The sequence below is a fragment of the Colias philodice genome, chromosome 3 (genome assembly GCF_061535455.1).
Source record: "Colias philodice isolate Cphi_HAF_F1 chromosome 3, ilColPhil1 Martin Lab GWU primary, whole genome shotgun sequence".
Lineage (NCBI taxonomy): Eukaryota > Metazoa > Arthropoda > Insecta > Lepidoptera > Pieridae > Colias > Colias philodice.
In genome coordinates, this window is record NC_143088.1 from 6,193,771 (window position 1) to 6,221,281 (window position 27,511).

The window sequence follows — 27,511 nt, forward strand, 5'->3', positions numbered from 1 at the left end:
TTTTAATAAGTTTACTTATTTATAAGAACGTACATATACGTTCAGCGATATCTACCTGCTATTAGGTAGAATTACAAACCTGTGAGATGTTGCCTGTTGCATTCTTATTTAAGGAAACAAAATATATAAATGAAAGAAACTTCTCTTCACTTATATAAACGAAATTTTAATGATTACAAACAAAAAGTAATAAAGGATCATGCATAATGCAGATGATGTGCATCAAATATGTAAGCAAAATATCATATCAGAAATAATGATTTTTCTAAATCCTAAGTCATGACAATTAAAGTATTGGGTAATATTAAATTATATATGTACACAATACACATATTATACCATTAACCTGTGATGCAAATGTAATTAATTCTAAACAGGATAATATTCATTTGCATATTTATAATTTGCCAAATAATATTTATTGGAAGCTGAATATTGGTCAGTCTTTAATTCAGTTTTCTGTTTAGAAATTGTGAAATATTGGCCTTAATTAAATTTATATAATTATATATTTTCTGTGACTGACATAGCCAAATCTTCTTGATCTATTTTGGTGTTAGTATTTTCCACATTTGAGTCACTTTTTTCTATTTCGTCACTGCATAGTGAAGGCACAATATTTTCATTTTTATCGTTTTCTATGAGACCCTTCTCTTTATCTTCAATATTATTTTCATTTGGTGTTAGAATACCTATACATGTTTCAGAGATGGATATATTATCATCTCCTAAATTAACACACGCATCAACTTCTTTGTCATTAACTATGTGATCATCATCATCAGATGAACCAAGCAAAATATTCTCGTTTGCTTCTTCCGCCTCCGGTGACAGCAGAGTCTGCTCAGATTGGGTAATCATATTATTATCTTCTTGGGTGGCTTCTTTGGTGTGTGTCATATTTTTATTATTTTCACCATTACAATTATCAGTAGTAGACTGTTTCTGGATATTATTACAATCACTAGATAACATTTCTTCTTCTCTCACTTCTCTAACTTCATTAATGTTAGATAATTCTTCCACTTTATTTTCGATACTCACTTCAAAATGTATATAATTATTAGTATCTTCAAGGGTATTTTCGGATTCAGAGTAACTTGAGTTTTCAATACTTATAACATCCATAGCATTCAGAGTAGAACTTTCCGCATCATCTCTTGGGTTTTCATTATCAGAATCAGACAGACTTATTAGCGATTCTGATTCTGAATCTACTGCAGAGGAATTAGCTTCATTTTCCGAATATAATTTTTGCAAAAGGTGTAATTCATCAACGTCTGATTCAATATTATTATCATCACTAATAGTCTGTAATTCATTATCGTCATTATCTTTAGGTTCGGAATCACTATTTATTACTTCATTATATTTCTCTTTCTGAACATTACTACCGCTTCCGCCGTCATCAACCTGATCCGATTTTTCTTTATCGCACTCAATCTGATCCGACTTTTCTTTATCGCACTCAATCTGATCCGATTTTTCTTGATCATCTTCTACATTCTCAGGTACTACTTCTTTTGTGCTTTCATTAACCAATTTAGACTTTTCCTGGATAAGCCTCTTTAAACGACTTTTTCTCTTTTCTTTATCTTTTAATAAAGTGCTGTCTGCATCATCATCTTCCTCACTCTCTATTGGAGATTCATTAGCTTCTTTATCACCTATTTCTACTGCTTCTAATTTTAATTGAATCTGTCTATCAGCATACCTAAAAAAAATCAATCAATTTAAAATCATTTTGTAATAATATTAGTAAAATTTCAAATACTGACTTTCACTTTATGAGTATGCAAATGAAGGTTAAAATAACTTTCTTCTAATGAAGAAACAAATATACTAGTTTACTTTGGATACATAAATTATAGTACTTACTTGTTGAAAACTTCTGACTCCTTTTTCGAAGCTATTTCTTTGTTTTTCTGTAGAATCTTCTTAAGATCTTCATCCTTTTCAGCAGGGTCTTCATTTGTTGGTAGTCTAGATGCTGCTATTCTCCATTCATTCTCCTGTCGACGTCTTTGTAATTTTTTGCCACAACTTGTAAATATAGCTCGAGCTGGAAATATAAAGATGCTCTATATTTTTTTCTTAGTTCTTATTTTTATACTAATCAAGTAATGACAATTGACTGATAAAAGTTATGAAAACGCGACAATACATAATAAATTGTATGCTTTATTTATTAAAATTAGATATGTTTCCTCATTCCTGCATGTAGACTTATGACGAGTTAAATTAAGTAATAAATACATGTCATTATCATCTCTTTAATAGGGTTAAAACAAATTTTACAATTTGAATGAACAAAATTCTTTTTATTTTGTAACTATAGAGTATCTAATAAATCATATATACAATCTTTAAAGTATATTTACCTTCTTCTATAATTTCCATTTCAGTCCAGCCAAGTTTATCTTCCTGGTTGGCCTCTCTTACACAGCGTAGCACATCATGGAAATCAGGAAACGGTAGTGGCGCTCCAATTGGCACTTTAACATTGATAAGCTTTTCAACTTTACGTACAGGGGCGGATGGTCGGCCAGGACGAACCTCAAGTTTAATACTTGGCTCTGATGGCATTTTAGTGTTTGTCAACTGACAGAACTTTGCGTGTACTTTGACTAATCTTTCTTTATACCTAAAATATACATAAGTTATTAAAAAACACTGTCCTCCTGATATCCAAGTAATTTAACAAGAGGAAATATAAAAACATGTACATGTTATTTATTTATAAAATTAAAACAGGCAAATTGATTCTTATGGGAATCATAAATTACCATAATTAATATTATTCTCTATGCCATATGGTAACTTTTTATTTATACATGTACAAGCAATTTTAATAAAGTTCCTATTATAGATGGAAGTCCTTGTATGATTTAAATATAATATGTAAATGTATTGGTAAGCAATAAATTATTTGAATTTGAAAAAAGTGTCAATTATTACTTCAGTATTTAAACAAAAGAAACAATAAAAGAGAAAATTTTAAATTTATTAAATTAGTATTTAAATTATTTACCTCTCAGTTAACAAATAAACTGAGTCATCATCATCATCAAAGTCAACTTCCTGTTCTTCAAGCTTTTGAATAGCTCTATGTAATTTCTTCAGTGTTTTTTCCAACTTTCGAATTTGTCTCTGACGCTTAGTGTCATATTCACTTCTATCCATTGTGTCTTCATTAGAGTCTGAAAAATAATTTTAAGTATGTAAAAATGCTCCATGACAAAATTCAAAATGTAAATTAAGTTTAATAAAAACATAAAAAATCAAATTAAATAATAATAGTCTTTCACAAATGATTGAATGTTTATGTACAAAACAAAATACAACCTGAAGATGATGATGATTAATGGATTTGAAAATTAAGAATTAAAAAAATATTTTAAGGTTGGATATACACATTCCAAGTGAATAATTAAAAAAGAACTACAACATCAAACACAGTAAAGAAGCATCAAACCTTCATAGTCATCTTCATTCTTTATATTGGCTTTCGTCATTTTCCGCTGCATATTTAACTCGTCAACAACATCTTTAATATAAAGATACATTTTGTCTGGTGATGCTTCTATAGCAAGAATCTTTCCAGACACCAGGTCTGTGAACTCCTCTGAATCAACAAACTCTTTAGAACATTGTCTATAATATGCTTTGATTTTCTTTTCAACTATCTTTTTCATGTCATCAGAGTTTTCAATACGAAAACATGTATCAATAAACTTTTGATAAGTACGATTGAACTCTTTGTCTTGCATAGAGTTGTCAGTTTCCCTTGTTTCAGTTTTACGCTGGTCATTCAAGTTACTCGGCTTTGTTTTATTCGCTCTATATTCATGGTTAATTTTTATTACATCATTCTCTTCCATAGGTTGGATTTCAATTTCTACCATTCCATTATTTTCAATAGGTATCTCATGTGGATAATCAAGTTTCTTTTTACTATTTTTATCTTGCTTTGAGTTTAATGTTGGATTATTTTCATCTTTATTCACAATAGCTTTTACGGGGCTATCTTCAATAGTGATAGCATTGCTAGCTTCACCAGTATGTTTAGATTGGGCAGGTTTTATTGGACTATCTTCAATAGTTATTTCAATGTATCTGTTTGGTTCAGGTTCCTTGTTATTTTGTTCTTCTAACGATTCAACTTTTTCTAGACTTGTGTCTGTCTTTAAACTCACCCCATCATCTTCCTCTTCAGGTCTTTTGTACCACTGAGGTACGGATGTAGATGCTACCGGCACATCTTCATCATCAATTTCAACTGTTTGTATTACTTGAGGGGAATGTTTTTTAGTTTTCATTTTCTTTTGTTTACATAATTGAGATATGTTCATTGTAGGAGAATCATTTGTTCTTTTAATTGTAATACTTGGAGGCAAATTATTTAAGAGCACCCTACCAGGTATAATACCCTTTATTTTGGTCTTATTTGAAATTGTGGCTTTATTAGCAACATTAGTAGTTGCATTAGCAGGCCTAATGGGCTTACACATTTTAATTGGTATACAGCTGAGCCCTTGTTTCTTTGCTAGAAGACATTTCATATTTGATGGTATCCTTACAGTTTCTCTAACATTACTATTTACAAGCTGTGGCAAATTAATTGAAGCATTTTTGTTTATTTTATTTATGCCCTGACTTTTCGCCGGCGCTTTTTTAGAGGGCTTTATAGTTAAACCTGGGAGTTTCGCGTATGGATTTGGTATGCGTACCATAGCATTAGGTATAGTTTTTTTCTGTGGACACAAATAAGAACACTATTAGTTTTAATGAAAGCAGAAAAAATGCCAATAGATTGGTTACATCTTATACCTTTTTTGGTGCAGGTTCCTTCTCTTCATCGGAAGACCCCAATTCAATAACATCTTCGTTAGACATTTTAATTTATCTCAGCAAAATAATGTAAGAAAGATTATATGTTACCTATACAAAGTATTTGTATTTAAAGTTTTCACAATATTTAGTGTAATTTTGGCTTCCTTTTACTAAGTTATTATATTCTTTAAACAATCAAAACCGCTACGAAAATACTTAATTACAAGCATCAACCACAAGAAGCCTGTGCAAGAAGCTAGAACTCAAAGTCAAGTTTGGTCAAGTCTCAGATGTCATTATTTTGTCCAATGTTGACAGTCTTCACTCTCCACAGAGTAACTATAATGCCTAGCATTCACTAATGGCCACTGGCCTTGTGCCTTTTCGAAATTTGAGTTGGCAGCACTGCACGTCACGGCACGACAAGATTCGGCAAATATCCAAGCAAATATCATTGAATTATGTTACGCCGTCACGCCCGTCACGCGTCGCGTCATGTGGTTTCGTGGTGGTGGTGGTTTCGCCTAGAGAGCGGACGATCCATCATGTAACCTTTACAGTCCATCAGAGTTCAGAGATTAAAAAATAAATAATTTCGTGAATTACTAACAGCAATTCCAATTTTTCATATAATCTGATAGCTATTTTCTATTTTTCTCCGCCATTTTACGGCGTCCCATAAAAAAAAACGTGACTATGTATAGTAGAGCCATTTTAATAGAGAACATTAATTGACAGTCAAGAAGCTTATATCTAATACACTGGAGATTGCACTATGACCATTAACTTGTCACAAGAAAATATAACCTTGAATGACGTCAGTGTTGTTTTTTGTCTCTTTCTGTGGGTGACCACACTGGTTTGTATATTCAGGATTTTTCGAAATAAAAAAAACTAAAAATCATGGTCTATAAATAATTACGACATATATTTTTAACAGTATTTATATTATAATATTACTGGTCAACTTACATGAATAATTATCATCTTTATAGGTACATACCATTTTAATTGGTAGAGAATGATAGTTTTAAATAACGCTTGATAACTTTTGATCTCATACTACGATTTTTTAATTAAAATGAGTGCTACGTATACATTTAAACATCGTTTTGGTTACTCAAGCTTCAATATAAAACTTTTCAATATTCCAAAGGGAGAGTTGCATCGCTAGTGTTGATGTGTGGTAACGATATTCCAGTTCTCAGAAATTCGTATGTCTTTCAGGAGCTGTACTTACGGTTACTAATGGTTTCATGGTAGTTAATTATAATATAATTAAAATTACTTTATCAGTTGAGACGCAGTAACAAGAATGTGGTAAATAAAAAGGTATAGCACTTTTCAAAAGGTATTTTTTTTCTGGACCGTAATCCTCAGGCTTAAAATGCAAACTGCATATTCTGGCATGTTGATAAATTTTACCCTTGATAGGCACTATGGACAGCCATTTATTTCTTTTTATTTCATTTTTGGAAAGCTGAAATACGTAAAACAAAAAAATATTAGGTTAAAAAGTATAAATTTCAATGTAAAAAAGAACAAACCACAATATGTGAGTACAATACCGATGTCGTGTGTTGTTTCATTACTAGTATAAAAAAATTTAAAATGGTGTACTAAATGTTCATCATAATATTGTTTAGCAATATATTATCGTCGCTATCCGTAAAAACCCATCATCATGGTTACCTTACTTGTTAAATTTGTTTGTTGAAAACTTGTTGAAAAATGATGAAAGTACATATTAGGAAAAGAACTTATTTAACATGATTGCTTAGTAAAATGATGATAAATTTTACGATTTTTGCCATTAAAATGATTCTAAACAGGTAAATGCACGAGTATTAAGGAATATTGTAAATAACGTAAATATACACTTGCCTGTGAAATTATAGGCCAGAATTTGGTGTCCAAAAACTTCTGCAATTTTTCACAATGCAATACATTATTAATATTCGGAAAATATTTATTAAATACGCAACAATATTAACTTAAATATTCGAAGCGACGCAATTTTTTTGACACTTATGTCATATTGTCAAAGTGAGAGTTGCTACAATAGGCTATTTGACAAGGTTTTGAAAACTGTCTCAAATTATTAAGATACGTTTATAGAGCACACAAAACACATGTTTCTTAATTTTTTGTAGTTATTCATTGAGAAAATGGAAAATAAAAACATGATATTCAAATATGCCGCCAAAACACAATTTTGAAGAATATGGCGTCTCGCGACCATGGTGACGTCACAGCGGCGTAAACATCAACTTGCTCCTAGTACTTATTGTTCGTTTTTGTTTTAATTATAGTATAATTAAGTTAATCTGTTTAAAAACAGAAAATGAGTTCTTATAGGTGGTGTGTAGTTCCTGGATGCAGAAATACAACTATTAAAACCCCTGACGTACTATTTATATGTGCTCCAAAAGATATAAAAATGCGTAGAAAGTGGTTGCAGTTAGCTCGCAGAAATCCAAGTGATATTAGATATTGTATCATTTAAAACAGTTTTTTTTTGTGAAGTCCACTTCGATGTAAGTATGGTGTTGAATACCTAGTAGGCAGTTTATTTTATTTGCAATACATAGTACCTATAAATCGTCTCATTACGTATATAAATATAAATCGTTACATATAAATTGATGATGACGTGTTTGTATTGATATTGAAAATAATCAATACAAACACGTCAATCCTATAAACTGGATGGCTGAAATGAAAAACAAAGGGCATAACCTAAAAAATGTATACTTCATAATTATTGTGCAATTGTGATTCCTGTTTGTAGGTACATTTAACTAAAAAGGTACCTAATGAATGACGTTTGAAATATTAACTTACGTAGCTGTTTTCACATTTCTCAATTCAGGAGCGTAAAAATCTGGGTTGTTTTTAAAGAACATGCCGATAATTATAGCGTCCACTTAAAGGTAGATTTCTACTGTCTGCTTTTTCGAAATAAGGTTCCATGACAAACAAAAATAACACATAAAGAACAAAACTGATTACAGACACCTTGAATCACAAGAAATAAGTTATACAAGAATCAAAACCAAAAGCGAAATTCAGCAACGACGTGAGTAAAAGTTGGGATCACTTGTTATTTACGCCGCTGTGACGTCATGGCAGATGCAGCCAATCATGGATGTTTTCAGTCACGTGGTAATTTTAAAAAATATGATGTTTTTTCTCGACGATTTATAAATAAATAAGTTATTATTTATATCATTTATTAATTTAAATCGCTTCAAAAACCTTATATATATATATGGATTACACAAAAAAGTAATTTATTTTTTATACTGTCAAATAGCCTATTTTATTATGGTAACTACCCATAATCAGGGAATATCGCTTTTTAATAATTTGTTCAGATACTTATTTTATTTAGCATAAATAATAATTGTCTCATCCAACAATGCTTCTGAATGACGTTGTTGGCAATTTATCAACAAACTCATGTACAAAAACTAACCTTTTGCACAGAATATTACAGCATACATAGTAGCCTTGGGAAAACTTCGTATTAACAGTGGCAATACCAAGTTAGGTGTGAAAGTGATAGAACACAACAATTTTCTTGTTACACGTCAAATGTTCATACCTGTGGTTCATACCGAAATCTCCAGTGTATGAGATATAAGCTTCTTGTTGACAGTTCAACTAAATTCAACAACGTAACCTAGTAACGACGCCATAGAATAATATAAACATAAACATAAATAAACATATGTTATTTCGTTTTGTTAGAATTGCACATTTGCTTAACTTTTTTCAATTACGATTACAAGTTTATAATAATAATGACCGATACAATTAATTTTAAAATTTGATTTTACTAATAAACCATTCTTAACATAATAAACAATTTCTGATTTAAAGAACTGACGTCGCTACAATATTGTGTCAATAAACCTTTTTTCTAGTGTCCGACCGAAACTGGTTTCCAGGCCGAAACCGAAACCGAAACCGAATGTTCGGCCGTGGCTTCAGTTTCGGCCGAAACCGAAACCGAAACCGAAACTCACGTGGTCAAGTATGAAATTTCTAAAAATACTGAACTTTGGTGCATTTTACCTATTATTTTGCCTTAAATAATAATACGGGCATTTCTCCGCAACTCGACGTCAAGCGCCTATTTTGCGTGAGAGAGGGAGGTGGGGGAAACCAGCTAAAACTGAAACCACCCGAGCTCCTCCATGAAGCCAAGCAGCTTGTGAGGGCTGCCAAAGGCTTCGGGGAGGGACCCGGGAGACCCCAGGTGTCTTGCCCTGTACTCCGCAACCCCCTTACATTCCATGATGACGTGGGCTGCCGTTTCCTCGGTCTCCATGCATGCTCTGCATAGCGGACTGTCTGTGATCCCTAGATTGAAGAGATGTTTGTTAAAGGGGCCGTGCCCTGTGAGGGTCCCTGTTATTACGCGTAGTTGCACTCTACGTAGGTTGAGAAGCCGACGTGCAAGTCTCGAGTCAATGTCCGGTAGGGCTTCTCTGGCTTGCTTGCAATCAGATCTGCATGACCATTCCGCTCTCTGAGCAGTGCTAGTGAGCTGGGTAATCATCATCCGGGTCCAGCTAGCAGGTAGCGGTATAATGGGAAAAGGTCCCATGACCGGTGTTTCAGATGCCCTTCTGGCTAGTATATCAGCAGCATCGTTTCCACGTGAGCTACTGTGTCCAAAAGTATTTTGCCTTAATTAGGACATGAAATGAAAACACAGTAATTTGTTGTATTCATTTATTTAATATAAAATAAAAAAATAATATTTTAAAAATATTAAGTAATAATAACAATTTTAATTTTTATTATTTTTTAAAATTAAGTTCTCAGTAAAATCAGTCATCTAAATCAAATCAGTAATTGTTACTGTTACTTTAAATACTAAGAGCGTTTTCACATTATCCGATCCGATATCGGATATCGGAAGCCGATAGCCGATATCCGATATCGGAGGGAAGTAAAATGTATGAAATATGTGCCTGTCTTTCACATTGTCCGGTCCGATATCGGATATCGGAGCCGACACCGATATTCCCAGTGGCTATCGGACGATAAAGTTCAGTGTTGCCAACTCAATTTTCGAAAAGGCAGTATACCAACAGCAAAAAAGCACTAGTTTGTGTATTTTCAGTCTTATAGGGCGCTCAATCTTTAAAAAATTCTTTGCCTTTAAACTAAAACCTTTTCTATTAAAAGAAACCTTTTTTTATTAAGAAAACACACATTTAAGTATTTATAGGCATTTAAAATACGATTTATACGGCAGGTATTTTTATTTGCCGTATTAAAATATACGGCAATTGGCTGAACTGAAGTAAACAAAAATATATTGCGTTCTTAAATTCAAATATCTATCTTCGAAAACATTAGTGTCTATCATCTTTATTTTATCTCATTCTGCCTCGCTCCTCCTCCTACTCGGATGGTGGTTGTGCTGTTTATTGTATTGTTGTCATTAAGTGCTTTGTTTTTAACCGACTTCAAAAAAAGGAGGAGATTTCACACCGATTTTATGTTTATTTTGAATTTACAACAAAGAATACAAAGTTTGAAAACTCTTAATTCTAAAATAATTGTTTATGAGAATAAAATAATTTATGTATCTTTACTTACAGGAAATTACAACAATCATATTACAAATATATTTGAACGAGTGACAATATTATTTTAGGATATTACAGTGTAATAAGAAAAAGAAAAGAAAATGTGAACAAAGATTGTATCACTTAATAAATTTATCGTAGGTACTATATGAACTTTTATAAATGTATGTAGTGAAAAATGACTAAATGACTAGATACGTCTTGCTAAAAATACATTTAATAGATTTTGAAAGGTATTTACTAATATGTATTACTAAAACTATTAACTAATACTAGGTTGTAGTAGGTATTGATATATAATGTGTTAACATAAAGTATATTATGTTATACAAATGACCGATATCAAAACTATTTAGTCAATAGCACATCTAAATAATATGCAGTAATTTGTGATATCTTTTTTTACATTTTACTTTTCTTTTTTGAAGTTGTTTTTCTTTATCGTAGTTATTTTTAATGTACATGTACAACTATGATTTATAAAATTTGATTTTTTTAATTATACCTTTTTTATCAACTGGCAATTTAGTTTAGTTTTCTCTAAAAATTTCTGGCAACACTCATGATGATATCGGAACGATTTTATCGGACAATGTGAAAGGGCAAATTGTATCCGATATCGGATATCGGCTATCGGCGTCCGATATCCGATATCGGATCGGAAAATGTGAAAACGCTCTAAGAGCTAGCGCGCACCACGACTTTATGCAGCGTGATTATTTTATCGCAGAAATACAACGTATGAGTTACTATGACAATGCGCGCACATGCGAATAAATAATCGCAGCGATTTTAAAATTGTGATTTGTCACATTTTGCTGCGACTGCTCGCGACGCGATTGTCGCGAAAATGAAATGCAGAATATGAAATTGTATGGTACCGCGCGCACTGCGATCATAAAATCGCACACTCGGGCCCGGCCGGCACTTCACTTGTGTTTCGTCTGTCCAACAGTAAACATCATAGTGTTATATTAGGTATTGTTTGGTAAACATAAACTCAGTAATCTGTCAAAAGTTTGAATTTATTTATTTATTTAACACTTTATTGTGCAAGAAACAAAATATACATAAAGGTTACAATAATAAAAAAAACAAGCACAAAGGGTGGCCTTTTGGCGGAATTTTCATTCTATAATAGCCAAAGAATTTTTTGGGATACATCCATATCAGAAATATATACCATACATGGAAGTTCATTGTATTTCTGATAAAAGAAACCTTTGACAATAATTTTATCTGCTGTAAAAGGATGAGTCTAATATTGACGAATTTTCTTTTTTTTTCTTCTTATCCTCCGAAGTAGTAAATAAAGACAAGCAACTTGTACGAAATCCATGATGAAAGTGAGTAATGATCACTATTAAATTATCGCTGTGCGCGCACCGTACTCTCTGCGATTTTCTACAGCGCGATTTTGAAATCGTGTCGCAAAAATTAAAATCGTGGTGCGCGCTTGGCCTAAGTTTTGGTATTTTGAGATCTTTCTCTTTATTAAAGAGTCTTTAATACTTTGGATTGGTATTTGTACTTAGAAGAATAATCAGTCTCTTTTAGGTACCTCATAAATAAAAATAATAATGATTAATTACTATTACACCCAGTTCCAATCTCAACATAGATAATCAAAAATTGTTTCCACCAGCGTGGGTCAACCAACGCTTTGACAGCGTCCGTCAAAGCGTTGCCGAGGAAAACGAAGTATGGCGAGCGTGAACGTGTGTGAACTAAGTTCACTGAACTTGCGAAATAAGTTTCGGTTTCGGCAAAAGTTTCGGCCGATTTTGGCCGAAACCGAAACTGCGGCCGAAACTTGATTTTTGGCCGAAACTCGGCCGAAACCGAAACCGAAACCGAAAGTTCGGTCGGACACTACTTTTTTCTTTTTAAATACCAGAGACGTTACTCTAAAAATCGAAATCTGACATCTAGAATCGAATGCATTGATTTCTTGTGAATAAAAATCATCATAAATTAATAGTGTCCGACCGAACTTTCGGTTTCGGTTTCGGTTTCGGCCGAGTTTCGGCCAAAAATCAAGTTTCGGCCGCAGTTTCGGTTTCGGCCAAAATCGGCCGAAACTTTTGCCGAAACCGAAACTTATTTCGCAAGTTCAGTGAACTTAGTTCACACACGTTGTGACACACGTTCACGCTCGCCTAACTTCGTTTTCCTCGGCAACGCTTTGACGGACGCTGTCAAAGCGTTGGTTGACCCACGCTGGTGGAAACAATTTTTGATTATCTATGTTGAGATTGGAACTGGGTGTAATAGTAATTAATAATTATTATTTTTATATAAGAGACTGATTATTCTTCTAAGTACAAATACCAATCCAAAGTATTAAAGACTCTTTAATAAAGAGAAAGATCTCAAAATACCAAAACTTAGTATTAAAACTAACAGTAACAATTACTGATTTGATTTAGATGACTGATTTAACTGAGAACTTAATTTGAAAAAATAATAAAAATTAAAATTGTTATTATTAATATTTTAAAAATACTATTTTTTTATTTTATATTAAATAAATGATTACAACAAATTTAATATACTGTGTTTTCATTTCATGCCCTAATTAAGGCAAAATAATAGGTAAAATGCACCAAAGTTCAGTATTTTTAGAAATTTCATACTTGACCACGTGAGTTTCGGTTTCGGTTTCGGTTTCGGCCGAAACTGAAGCCACGGCCGAACATTCGGTTTCGGTTTCGGTTTCGGCCTGGAAACCAGTTTCGGTCGGACACTATAAATTAATAAATGCGTTGTGTTTTTTTAATTATGTAGATACTTGTCTTATTTTGCTCCTTAAATTTACGAAAGAAAGTATATTACTGGGACAGGGATTCGCCTGATGAATTTTAAAATTGACAATGTGTTTCAATTTCGATTGACAAATGTTTCAAGTCTGTGTCGATTAATTCACTCTAGTCGATGTTTTTAAACAGGTTACCTCCCTTCGAAGATAAAATTGATAGACGTCAAATACATCTACCTGATGAATTCCTATAAACTCAGAGCCTATAAAGATATCTGATTCAGCTTCTTAATATGAAAGAGATCATTAGATATCCCCGCACTCGGAGCAATTAACTAGCCTTGCTCCGAGTCCCCGCAGGAATAAATCTGTCTGCTCAAATCGAAATTTTGGCTCAAATCGACATGGCTCACATTTTTTTTATCTATGTCACAGATACAAAAAAGCAATACATAGCTGTCATTTCGCCTATAGATAAAGGAAAATTAGAGAAAACTATATTTTTTGCATTTTTTTTTATGAAATCCTCTAAAATACTAGTGTTTTTTCTGTTTTCATTTTTTTTCTGCGAACATTTTGCAGTTATTAGTTATTGGAAAAATAAATAAAACATTTTTATGTCTCGTTACTTGTAAAGTGTATTGATATTTCATATTTGATTGAAGCTGTCAAAATATATTGTGTTTTAATCAATTTCATAAAAGTATTTAGATCGAATTAGGACAATGATTAAACTTTTTTCTTTAAAACAACAAAAAAAAGATGAAGAAGGATCATCACGAGCAGGCGGTTCACAAAAAAAGGCGTCAGCAGCACAATTGCGGATCACAAAAGGTAGGTAAAGAGCAAGATTCGAATGTCTCATAATAATTATATCTTTATACCCAATTCTTTTACTTTATACAAAAATTTATTACCTATATCTTTGCTTGTGAGTATTGTTTATAGAATTTGTTCACGGTAAAACTATAATATACTATCCTTTCTTTTTTCAGTTCTATCATAACTTTATAACTTCTTTGATTTACAGATTTGAATGAATTAAATTTACCCAAGACATGTAACACAGAGTTTCCAGACCCAGATGATTTACTCAATTTCAAGTTAATAATTTGTCCAGATGAGGGTTTTTATAGAGGAGGGAGATTTGTATTTAGCTTTAAGGTAAATCAATATTATGATGGCTTTAATATCTAGACAATAGAGGCAGTTATTCAAAATTTGAAGCACATCACTGTAAGAATCTACTTTTTCTACAACTTTGGTGATTGAGGAAAACCTAAATCTTTCAGGTGGAGTTATTTAGGAGCAAAGCATTATAGTTCTTGTCAATTAATTCAATGATAGTTTTTTTAAACTTAATATCTTCAAATATATTTAAAGCAATCTGTAAATATATTTGGATGAAGCAATTAAACTGAATTAAATTCAGTACTGTAAAAATTTATATTCTTGTCTCTTGAATGATAATATTCTTAAATCCATTTAAAATTCAAATGTCTAAGACAATTATTAGACAAAGTCCACTGCTACATCATCTGGTACTTAAGCCGAAAGTAGCCTATGTGTATATCCATACTAATATTATAAATGCGAAAGTAAACTCTGTCTGTCTGTCTGTAACTCAATCACGCCTTTACTACTGAACCAATTTGCATGAAATTTGGTATAGAGATATTTTGATACCCGAGAATGGACATAGGATAGGTTTTATCCCGGAAATCCTACGGGAACAGGGTTTTCTTTGAAAACGCGGGCGGAAAGCTAGTACTAAATATCTAATTGTGTCAAAATTCATACAGTGGATTTTGCATAAAAGAGTAACAAATATAAATTCACACATTCTCACAAAGTTTAATTTTATAATCAAATTTTATCAACAAAACTATGAAATTGAATAAGTGCATTGATGCACAGTGTCGTAACTTAGTCTTAGAAATACATTTTGATTATGCATAAAAGATTAAAAAAATAGTGAAAATGTTGGTACTAAGTATGTAAGTAGTTATTTTAGTACTAGTTGTACCATGCAGTTCTGCCTTAGGGCAAAAGCAAGTATTTTTATTGGTTGTGTTGTTTGGTTGGTTACAACCTAGTGTTCACTATCAAGTATTGTCATCAAATCATAATCAAAATACAATTAGTGGTGTTTGTGTAGTAATTTTATAGTTCCTAAGTTCTAGTAATTTGTTGTGTCATAAAATAATTTACTTTTTAGGTAGGACCAAACTATCCTCATGAACCACCCAAAGTGAAATGTGAAACAGCTGTGTATCATCCCAATATAGACCTAGAGGGCAATGTATGTTTAAATATACTCAGAGAAGACTGGAAACCAGTGCTCACTGTTAACTCTATAGTTTATGGATTACAGTATTTATTCTTGGTAAGCATTTAAACTATATTCACACGAAAATCTGACAAGCCGTTTAGGCTCTAGGGTATGCCGAAGAAATATACATATTCCTTCTGTTGCAGTTTCAGTTTCCCAAATTTTAGTACCATTTTACAAAATTCTAACATTAAACATTTTTTTCAATGAAACATTGGTAATATGAAATATCATAGTAGGTATGTATTCAAAATACGATAACAAAAAAAGAAATTCTCATTTCTAATTTGGAAAAATTGTCTTAAATTAGAACTTTATTCAATAATAGCTCTGCTGACTGATTACAATTGAAAATGCTTTCAATTGAATTGACATTTTGACCAATTTTAAATTAATTAATTGTATATTGATGAGAAACAAAGTGTAGGTGTAATTTATAATATATTTATACATATATAGGTAATTTATATATAGGTAAAGGACTTTCAATATCAGTTTTAAGGTTTTTGATATGTGCAATAGTTACGAAATAATCGCCTGTGCACACATAACGATTACACCCTTTATATTACTGTGAATGTCTGAAACGAGAAAGATTAAAAAAAAGAAGAATTACCAATGATAATTAAAAAAAATACTATAATATGTATACACTCTGCCCTAATAAAAAAATAGGCAGAATTAGGTTCTGGGACTCGCTCAGCTAGTGCGTTTTGGGGTCACGGTTCAAATAACATAACGCAAATCTAACTTAGTCTTGTTAAGTGCATATACATATTTATAAAATGTATGCATAATTCTCTCATTATGTACCAAGTCGTCGCGTCGTGGTGTAAGATAACCGTAACCCGTGAATGACGGAAATCATCATGAAAAGGATAAATGACGGTCATTTACCAATGATCTTAGTGAATGTTAACAGTCACCAGTGTATCATTACATGTAACACATCATTTCGGACATTCACGCTAACATAAAATACACTAAGAATAATTAAATTATTACCTACATATTGATATGAACAAAAAACAATGCCATAAGGAGAGGTTACTTACCTCCGTTAATAAATAATATGCAATAGTGCTAAGTTTTGGAAGTTAAAATATGTATACTGTACAGAATGTACACTCTTCAAAATGTCAAGACAAAGTCAGCCCCCCTAGTCAAGTGGCTTTCTGTTAGCGTAGCGTTCAATAGAATAGACTACGAATGTATGAGATTGACGTAGGCTGTAGAAAAACGTATCTACAGGTTACGTCAATCTCATACATTCGTAGTCTATTCTATTGAACGCTACGCTAACAGAAAGCCACTTGACTAGGGGGGCTGGTAATGGCCCGACTAGTGTACGCTTGCAAGTGAAATGTAGTCTGTGAAAGAGCGCGCCTTATTAACGGCCATTACTTTTTAAAATAGATACTTACAATTAGGGGTGCATCCGATACCGATACCGATATATCGGCGATACTTCGGGTTAGCCGATATATCGGTATCGACGATATTTTTATGACCGATACAACGATACTTTTTAATTAAAAAATGTACATGTGTGTCACTGAATAAAATTTACTATTTTATTTTTAAAACTATAAAAATTATCGTGAAAGATGTCAATGTCAACGTTATATTACAGGTAAATTAGCTTGGAGAAATTTTTGCGTTTGTAGTAGTGTATGACTGTATGGTCAGCAAATAAAATAAAACAACATTTTATTTTTAGTTTTTATTTTATACAGGGTTACTTGTAAAACACCAGCAACCTCGCAGGACAAGATAGCTAACATCATAAGTAACAACATTTGTTCTACGACTTTTGGCATAACGCAATAAATTATTTTTAAATGATTTTTTAAACTTTTATTGTACTCTCCTTACATTTGTAAGTCTATGTTCTATTAATTATCGGATGGACGACGCGACGCCCCCCTCCCCCTCTCGTTCGCTTTTTGTTTACGTAATTTTTGGGAGGCGTAGAGTTTATAATATTCAGACGGAAAATTAAATGAATATTTATTTTTGTATGAAAATAAAATCTAACAAATTATCAAAAGTCGAAATGTTGTTACTTATGATGTTAGCTATCTTGTCCTGCGAGGTTGCCGGTGTTTTACAAGTAACCCTGTATATATAAGGGATTTTAAATTAAACTATATGTGTTTCTCCTCTGAAAAAGATGAGACTTTATTTTAATATTTGCACATTTAACATACATATAACTTTTACATTAACAATGTTACTAAAATGAAAAATTTACTAACCTGAAAAAGAAACGACATTTAAAGTTTAATTCTTTAGTTTGAGAAGTCAAAGGCTTGCCTCGACCATGTTTTAACACTGGAGCCATATTGAATTAACAATATAAAGTTACAACACTTACACACAAATTAAACACTAGTTATGGCCCTGCCTTCATACAAAACTGCTGAATACGCCGTTCGCACGGGAATAGAATGTGGATGCGATTTCCCTTAGTTAGCATCCAAGCTTACGTCTTTATAATTATTAAACTGTATAAATTCATTTTTTAACTCCGGTCTGCATCGTGCAGACATGGGTGTAAAAGTCTCATTTTAGCTATTAAATGTAGTTTTTAAGTACATCTGAGTTTTCATTTGGGGCCTCCGGCTGCGGGACATGTAATTCACTTCAACAAATATTATAACAATAATAACAAATAATAACAACAATCAACAAATACAAAATTTATCAATTAAACTACGTACATAATAATTATAATTTTTGAATGAAATGTGCTTTATGTTCTAACGGTACCAAACGACTGCACGTGGCACCTGCGGACAGCGTAAACTGGTTTATTCTGGTTTTGTGCGTGTTTCCACTTTCCACTTTCAAGTGACGATTTATTTATTTGTTTTGTTTCGTAATTATTATGGTCAAATATTAATTATGAAACAAATTATTATGGACACGATATTTTATTGTTTCACGGTAGTCGCCTTGTCGTTTGCTCAAGGACGTAAAATTGAATGATATATTTTTTTTTATAAAGTCAAAACCATTTTCTTTCAAATAAAAACTTGTTTTTATTGAAAACAAAAGTGTTGCTAGGAATAAGTATAAAATTAAATAGTAATGTTAGGATATCGAAACATTTTTGTATAGGCCAGAACGATATAGTGGAAACGCGCTCTAAGATCTGAGTACCTAATATACACACCACTACATATGCAAAAATTTCTCCAAGCTAATTTACCTGTACTATGTTGTAAGCTATTTCTTTTATTGGTAACACTATTGTACGTTTTCATTAACCTATTAAATGGACTATTCTTTTTTAAATTAGTACGGGATAGACTTGGGCAGAAAGTACTAGAAACACCGTAACGTGGAATAGAGGCGCAATGACGTTTTATACCCAAACTTGAAAAAAATTGCGCAGAAATACTTAAGTTTCCAAATGAGTTCTGTTGCATCTGAGAGACTATTTTCCAGCGTAGGTCTTATTCAAACAGACTTGCGAAATCGCCTTTCTCCGCAAAACTTTAGATTATGTACTTTGTTTTTTAAACAAAAAATCTTATGAATGTTAATTTTAATTACTAAATCTCTCTACTTTTTATATTAAAAAAAGACAAAATCTGACTTGTGATTTATTTATTATACCTTCATTTTTGAATTCACAGTAAGCGTATCGGCACAGTATTACAATATTATTTCCTACAGTAAGGAAACGCCTTTGATGTCGCGCGATGCCGCCGCCAGCGTAGGTACTTACGCTGCCACACGAAAATATTGGGGAAATATAAATACGGGTTGCAACAAATGGGAAATAAAACAATTGTGATTATTAATATTATGATGAAATCTTTTATTCATATGTACATTCAAAATAATTGCAATTATTAAATCTGATGTAATTATTTGTTCATAAATATATAATTACAGATATTGCACTGCTAAATATTATTTACGTGGACACTTTATTTTTGGATGTTCTTAATTGTATATTATACCATTTAACTAAGTAATTCATTATAGCATTCGCATTGGGATGTACAATCTGATTAGATAATAATGAGGACAACATATACATAGCTTTGATTTTAATTCAACAGATACAATAATTAACACAATCTGTCTGAAATATTGTTTCCTTCTGGGATTTCAATGTAGATTTACATCCGTAAACGGAACAGTTTTTGCGCCCCATAATAGTATATATAAGTACCTATGTATAATAAAATTATTACACAAAAAATACGACTGCGTCGTCCTTTCGCGATAGTTAATGCAAACTCAGCGTGATTGCATTAAGCGGCCCGCTTCGCCCGACCCCCCGCCAGTTCCCCTCCGTTTCTCTGCACAAGTACATTCGTCGCCATACTGTAGGAAATATGGTAATACTGTGGTATCGGTATCGTATCGGCGAAAAGGCGTATCGATGCATCCCTACTTACAATATTGTTGGTGTATAAACTGTCTATCTTTTTGATACGTGATTGCTGTAGTGTATATTTAATTGGGAGTAAATTCGGGACTTAAGCGATCTTCACACTGCCCCGCATCATGCTGCATGTTGCGTGTCGAAGCACCTACGCGCGTTCCTGCAGGAGTGCAGATCTGCATCATCGTGCGGGTTTTTTGCGCACTCACGCGCGTAGCTGCGTTTGTAGATTCACGCACGGCCGCGGCGGCTCTCATTTATTCGCCGTTCACTGTGGTGGTCGTGCAATACTGAGCATCACGACGCGCGGCACTGCGGGATTCGGTGTGCCATACCTTGCGTCTCGCCCCGCACCTATGCGCGGGGATGCATGTTTCTCCGCGTGTATGCGCGTGATCCGCATGAACGCGAGTGGTTGCATTTTCAGTGTGTTGGACTGTGCGTGTTTTCTATACAAACGGAGATACTTACAAGTAACGTTAAACACGCAGTCACGCAACATGCAGCGTGGTGCGGGGCAGTGTGAAGATCGCCTTAGTAGTGTATATTTAATTGGGAGTAAATTCCCGAATTTTCTCCCTTGACCTTGATTATTTAAAGCTATTGAATGATGAATCACATCACCACAGTTCTCACCATTGGCTATGCAATGTGTAGTGTGTACTTAATAATTTAAGTAGTTGATATTAAATAAACCATAAACTGTTGTATTTAACTAATAACCGACGCGACATATCAAAAAACGGAGGTTATCAATTCGTTCGTAGCTTTTTTTATTTTATTTTAGGATGTACCTAACTATAACAAAGAAATTAATGTATAAACGTCTGAAAACACGCCGTGCATCAAATAGCCGATATAATAAAAATGGATATATAGATCCAAAGATTTATTATTTCGTCAAAGTTTAAATATAATTCTTAAGAACCCACCGAACTTAAGTAAATCGGTCATATAAATTGATAAATATAAAGTGTTGTGTGCTATATTTAGAATATTGGTCATTTAGTAGAACTAGGTATGATGCGCGGGCGAGTTTGCTTACCCCAGTGAACTACTAAGATCTATTATCACTCCAATAATAACATCTGAAAAAACTAATTGTATTTTAATTAGTTGCGACTAATTCTAATTAAAATGCTATTTGCATATCGCTCGGACTTCAAATATTCGGTTTCAGAAAGCCTGGTTCTTAGAATATTATGTAATGATGATTAGGTTTAAATCGATAATTTGCATTCCATACATATAAAACAATAATTAGGTAGGAATACAATGCATAATTAGCAGACCTTCCGAATGCCGAAATAACTTGTTTTATGGGTGGTAATTTTGTTTGTATTTTTAAAGGAACCAAATCCCGAAGATCCTCTCAATAAAGAAGCAGCGGATGAGCTCCAGAGCAACCGAAGACTATTTGAACAACATGTGCAGCGCGCCATGCGCGGCGGCTACGTCGGATCCTCATACTTTGAACGGTGCCTCAAGTGAACACGACTCATCTGTAAATTATATATCAACATTATACAAATAAATAAATCTCACAATTACATAATATACGTATCTTTATTCTTTGCTTCTGAAATTCTATGCAATTTTTTAAAATTTAATTAAAAACTGATTGAAAATGTTGTCTGCTCTCAATCTTTACTAGATAGGATTGGTATAGAAAATTCAAAATAGTAAGAAATTATAAAGAAAGCGCCACATGGGAAATACGATACAAATACAGAGTTGACATTGTATCGTGTACGTAATATGGTAGTGGCGCGAAGTGAGCAGCGGGTGAGCAGCACGGCCGCGGCTGAGTCACAAAGCCGCGAGGCACGAGTCACGACCAGCGTTCCCAACCGTACGATAATTATCGTACAAACACGATAATTTGGTGCCTACGTACGATGTACGATAGCATGTTATTATCGTACGCTGATTTTACGATAATTTCTATCAGGCAAAATTCGAGAATTTATATTATTTCACCCATACAAATATGAAATTTTGACGTGTTTCATATCGAACTTTCATGGGAACAGTGAAATTTTGTCAGATTGAATTTTAAACTTGGCGCGTTTATTGAACATAAAGTGGAAATGGAATCGGTTCAGGTCTGTAGTCTGTACCACGCGTAAAACCAAAGATGAAAGAGTATAATGAATATTAAGGCACGTAAAACGTTTGGGTTTCTGTGTCCCGTTGATTTGACAGCGGTAGTTAAACAAAGATTAACTATAGAGAACTTGCATACTTATCAATATTACAATTTATATGATTTATTTATGAATAATTGACTTTATTCTAAAAAGTACGATAATTTCTATCCTTATTCGCCAAATGTACGATAATTTTACGCCTCTGGTACGATAATCAGCTCACTTCAGGTTGCTAACACTGGTCACGACCAGTCACCAGTCAGTTGGTGAGAGTCCAGACACGCACCGCGCTCGCGAGCCGCGCTAGCCGCCAGTATCGCTCCGGACGTTGAACGGTTGTAACGTTGCCACGCTGCCGACGCTTTCTCCCCAGTGTGTTCGAGGCGGTGCGATTTCGACACAACACGGTTGCGAAAGTCTGCGCGATGATATACAAGTGAGAGCTAACGGACGGAGGGTAACGCTCATCGCGCACGGTGAGCCAGTTTATTAGACTAAAAGACATTCGAAACTCGCATCTGTGAGGGACGGGGGGCGCGCGACGCCGTCGGCTCGTACACGCGGGAGCAACGAATCCTAACATATTACTCTGAAAGAGCAACGGAAACCAATTTTTAATGTGTCAAGTCAGTATAGCTTATTGCTGCTACGTCAGATCGCAGAACGCCTCGAGTAGGAACTACAAGGTTATGCAAATGAGTTCTGAACGCTTCTATACCAGGGGTAATCAAAAGACCATTCACAACTTTAATAAACTTTAACGTACGGTTTCGTGCCGTGTACCATAGTGCTTATCTGTATCGTATCCTATTCTTTTGTTATCGTTCGGTGTCACGATCGCTAATTGCTAATTACCTGCGAGAAGTCGTGTGATAAAGCGCAAGAGTGGTGCTAGTGTTCAACGAGAGCAGAACAACAGCAACGAATTCGACAATGGCTGCCCCGAAAGAGGAAACCCTGCTCGCTCGCTGCGAGATTCCCATTATTGACCTGGCGCATATAGGTGAGCATTCAAAACAAATACTGCACTAGTCGATCATACCTAAATAAAGTAACAAAAACCTTTTACCTGCAATGGAAAGCATTAGTAAACTTAAAATCTTTAATAGTTTTTAGTTTCTTCCAATCCTCAAAGACACAAAGAAGCGCATGTTTTACCTGCGTGCATCCTCAATTGTTATAGGTGGTCGAACTTGAATGCACCCGACAGCTGTGCAGCGAAGATTCCGATATTATTTGTAAGACAATCTTAGATGGATCATGGATCAGATTTGAACCCAGTCGAGTTCAAAGACCCGAACTTAGCGGATCATTTGTTGCCGTTCTTCCACCTAGTTCCCCTAAAACGTTAAAAACGGTTTCTTACTCATGCAGCTGCATGAAATCACTGAAATTCCCAGTATCTAAGTTATTCACCAATAATAAGTATCAAATCATTATATATCATCATGATTTAACAACACAAATTTTAATATTATAATTAAGTATTTATGTCGAATAAGGATTTATAGGTTGTCATTTTTTTATTATTTTAATGCTAGGTTTTTAGCCAAGTAAATAAAAGAAATAAAGATAAGGCTCGCTAGAACTCGATTCTTGAAGGTTTTTTTTTATTACAATTAAACATTACACCTCCATAAACATGATAATTCTGATAAATCCAGTAATATGGTTCGTCACTAGGCAGCTACTAATAATGAAACTTTTGACAAAGTACATAGATAGATAGATAGATAGATACATATACGAGAAATTAATCATTAAACACTATTAGGTACTTTGTGAATTAGTAAACCTAATATGAATAGATTTAACTATAGGTATAGGTATTTTATCTTTATTCAATTATCAGAAATAGGTGAACAGCAAATGAACACCGATTGTAGGTATTTCCTTGAAAGTAGACAAATACAATATAACGTATTATAAGCTACGTACTTATATCATCAATCATTATTGTTCTTTGGTATTTTAAAATACCATCGATCAATCAATTTGATACTGTTCAAAACACTGATACAGTATCGCTACAATTTGTTTATGTAACGACAACGATTTGAAAATCCGAAGTGACATTACTTATGCTTTTTGAAAAATATATAACAATCATAAAGATAGGACTGGTTCGCGTAAAAGATAGTAATTTGAATGAAGCGGATGAAAAAAAAAGGTGACTTTGTATGCGAGGGCAACGGCCGAGCCGTCCGAACCCTTTTGTATAGCCCTCTTTTCCTTCACACGCCATACGGTACGTCGTCGGCAATTTACCATGGGACTCTATCCGACACAATTCCCTAATCACCTTATTACACTACAAAATACGTTTAAATTTAAAAGGTTTCCTATATTTTCTTTTTTATTAGTTTTTTTTTAAATTACCATGCATAACTCACATGCTTTTGAACAACTACTCAACTTTAAACTTATCATGAATATCGAAATTCTCAATTTATCTGAATGCTCTATGAACATCATTAGAAATAATCCGTGCTAGATAAATTCCGCAGTACCTAACTAGTTATTTTTCCTCTAACATCTATAAATGCATAAAATATGCATTCCACGTTGCAACAGGCAATACCACATAAGAAATACATTCAACCTTTGCATTTTATTTCACGACCGCTTACGTTCGTCAAATGATTGAAGGCCACATATTACGATAAGATATAGAGGCAAGCTGTCAAACTCGTTTGCAAAATATTATCAATATATTATCTAAATTGAGGTCAAAGTTTCACAAAAAGTTCATTTTATGGGGTAAAAACACCTACACGTAGGTATATCACTAAATTGAAACAAATAATTTATGCCACAAAGTGGATATTACCTTAAAAGGGAGCGAAAATTTAAACAAATTTAGCATTAACGTTAATTAGCATACCTACTACATAAAACCATAAAACATACCTTTTTTTTTAACGTTGGGAAATGCCTTTACGCATCCCCCTCGCCAGTTTTACTGTCCAAGGGGGTATGTGGGACTCGCACGAAGCCATACCCACTAAAACCCAACGGTAGCCGTCTATCGGCTTGATCGGCGGGGGTTAACAGCCAGGCCTTATACCCCCGCCGTCTGTGGCGACTGCCGCTTCTTGGCGGCCCTTCATCATAAAACATACCTATACAATAAGCTTGCCTTAAAAATTTAAATGAGATAAGAAATATTGTGCCATACAGTACAAAGAATAGTGTTTCATAAACGTTTTGTTTTCAAATAGGTATTCGATAGAAATACATATAACTGTTTTAATTATGTAATAAGCTATTTTTACTATAACTGTAAATACCTTGAGTAGTTTACAAATCATACCGTTACCAAGCCGTTACCTATAGGTGTCATAGTGAAGCCATGGTGTTAATTGGTCTGTCACAAATGCAATCGATCACAGACGTTATGACCGATATTCTGTGCATGTTTCTTAAATTACGGAGATAATGTCAAAACTGTAAACTATGATTCAGCGGATTAGATCGCAAGCTTGCGCACTTACTTGCGCAAGTCAGTCGTTAAAGTTTAGAAATAAATTCCGGAAAATACCCAAATCTACCCGTTTGTACTTCATTTCTAAAAACAAAATGGATTAAAATATTATAACAGTTCATCAGTTACTTCCAATCCCTATAGTAAAAACAATTTCATTGGAAAGTCCCAAGATTAGGACAGTTTTTACAGTTTACTAGGTAGGGCATTAAAATATCTAATGAAATTTTTAAGTGTTTAAAGCTCTAGAGAAATATAAATACATATACAGGTATATTAAGAAGAGCTGGAACGTCAACACATTTACACATTGCACATGTTAGGCCGGGAGATACTGACACAAAATTTCGGGTCATTTGTAACAGGATGGCGGTCTAGAGGGGTCTTAGTACGCAATGACAAAAAGAAAAATGATGGTCAGAACGCTGGTACCTGCGGACTAGTCGCGTGGGCGTTAGTCACACTCGTCGGATAAATAGCGAAAGTCCAACGATTTGTAACACAAAAATTTTAGAATTTACCGATAGCCCTTAAAAAAGATGTAGGCGGTAGTGTCATGCCATACAGTTACGATGTGACTTACAGTCCGCCATACCGACGTGAATGCGTTGATTTAAAAAAAACAATTCAACCATTTGTACCGGGCTCACTTTTGCACAGGTAACCATCGTCGTGCAGCCATTTACTAAAATCGCCATGCCATACTTTTCGGACGATTCCAAATGGTCGCCATACCGCGGAAAATCTGCAAATTTTTGAATTTTTTTTTCTCGCCAAACGATTTGTACCACCCTACATTTTTTTTTTCAACAACTCCTGAATGATTATAAATAGAAGTGTGATAATGCCATACCTGTGGGAGGTGGCGAATGTGTATAAGATTTTTTTTCTTATTATAAGATTTTATTCGTAGTTTGAACGATTTGTAGCAGTATGGCACTAATTTTTCCCTCTATTAAAAGTATGGCAAATATAATAATGGTCACGTTGCATCATATACTTTCCAAAAATGCCGTACTGGTACAAATCGCCAATTCTTTTCATTTTTTTTTACGTCTTGGCTTAAGTCTTACAATCATCCGCCCCATGTTTGCAATCTGCGATATTTTTTTCTAGGTAGAATTGTATACAAACAAACAGAATATAATGATCCCATACTGTAAAAAATTATTTTACGTATTGTACAGTCGTATTTTTGAAACGTGACGAATAAATTAATTTTCAAGTATAGCAGCACTTTTTCCCCCTACTAGAAGTATGGCAAATATAATAATGGTCACATTTTATCAAATACTCTCCAAAAAACCAAATGCAATACTGGTACAAATTGTTTGGCGAAAAAAAATTTTTTTTTGCAGATTTTCGGCGGTATGGTGGCTATTTGGAATCGTCCGAAAAGTATGGCATGGCGATTTTCGTAAATGTCTGCACGATGATGATTACCTGTGCAAAAGTTAGCCTGGTACAAATGTTTGAATTGTTTTTTTTTTAATCAACGCATCGCGTCGGTATGGGGGGCTGTAAGTTACACCGGAAAAGTATGGCATGACACTACCGCCTACATCTTTTTTATGGGCTATCGGTGAATTCTAAAATTTTTGTGTTACAAATCGTTTGACTTTCGCTACTTATCCGACGAGTTCGACTAACGCCCACGCGACTAGTCCGCCGGTACCAGCGTTCTGAGTTCTGACCATCATTTTTCTTTTAGTCATTGCGTAATAAGATTTTTGTAGAACCGCCATTCTGTTACAAATGATCCGAAATTTTGTGTCAGTATCTCCCGGCCTATGTATGTGTCATATTTTGCAATTGTTTATAAATACAGGGTGATGTAATTGGTGTAGTACGAATATCTAAAAATCTATGAAGAATTTTGTGATACAGTAAATGGAAGAATTATAGACTATTTTACAGTATTTAATAAAATCATTTAATTT

The 27,511-nt window shown here is 33.6% G+C and overlaps 3 protein-coding genes across 3 annotated transcripts in view; 2 read left to right on the forward strand and 1 right to left on the reverse strand.

Moving 5' to 3' along the window:
• Positions 1-148: 148 nt before the first annotated feature.
• LOC149489674 (uncharacterized) lies at positions 149-5,121 on the reverse strand. Its single transcript, XM_089714359.1, has 6 exons — positions 4,831-5,121; positions 3,476-4,754; positions 3,032-3,200; positions 2,382-2,644; positions 1,879-2,062; positions 149-1,714 (listed from the first exon to the last, which is right to left on the reverse strand). Exons 1-6 carry the CDS (start codon positions 4,894-4,896, stop codon positions 505-507), a joined length of 3,171 nt encoding a protein of 1,056 aa, XP_089570485.1. The 5' UTR covers positions 4,897-5,121; the 3' UTR covers positions 149-504.
• Positions 5,122-13,842: 8,721 nt separating this feature from the next.
• Positions 13,843-21,494, forward strand: UbcE2M (NEDD8-conjugating enzyme UbcE2M). The gene is made up of 4 exons (XM_089714369.1): positions 13,843-14,034; positions 14,231-14,364; positions 15,419-15,586; positions 21,288-21,494. The coding sequence occupies exons 1-4, from the start codon at positions 13,926-13,928 to the stop codon at positions 21,426-21,428; spliced, it is 552 nt and encodes a 183-aa protein (XP_089570495.1). The 5' UTR covers positions 13,843-13,925; the 3' UTR covers positions 21,429-21,494.
• An 840-nt stretch (positions 21,495-22,334) lies between these two features.
• The window catches only part of LOC149489676 (uncharacterized), a 31,111-nt gene continuing 25,934 nt past the window's right edge, over positions 22,335-27,511 (forward strand). The window contains exon 1 of the mRNA XM_089714368.1: positions 22,335-23,090. Coding sequence (XP_089570494.1) covers positions 23,021-23,090 — 70 coding nt within the window. The 5' untranslated portion in view covers positions 22,335-23,020. The remainder of the gene's footprint in view (positions 23,091-27,511) is intronic.

Excerpts from the sequence above, each read along its gene's own strand:
- LOC149489674 (XM_089714359.1), bottom strand. The coding sequence starts at position 4,896 with ATGTCTAACGAAGATGTTATTGAATTGGGGTCTTCCGATGAAGAGAAG. Across the intron at positions 4,755-4,830 it reads AGGAACCTGCACCAAAAAAG|AAAAAAACTATACCTAATGC; the intron begins GTATAAGATGTA and ends TTGTGTCCACAG. Across the intron at positions 2,063-2,381 it reads AATGGAAATTATAGAAGAAG|CTCGAGCTATATTTACAAGT; the intron begins GTAAATATACTT and ends TTATATTTCCAG.
- UbcE2M (XM_089714369.1), top strand. The coding sequence starts at position 13,926 with ATGATTAAACTTTTTTCTTTAAAACAACAAAAAAAAGATGAAGAAGGA. Across the intron at positions 14,035-14,230 it reads ACAATTGCGGATCACAAAAG|ATTTGAATGAATTAAATTTA; the intron begins GTAGGTAAAGAG and ends TTTGATTTACAG. Across the intron at positions 15,587-21,287 it reads GATTACAGTATTTATTCTTG|GAACCAAATCCCGAAGATCC; the intron begins GTAAGCATTTAA and ends GTATTTTTAAAG.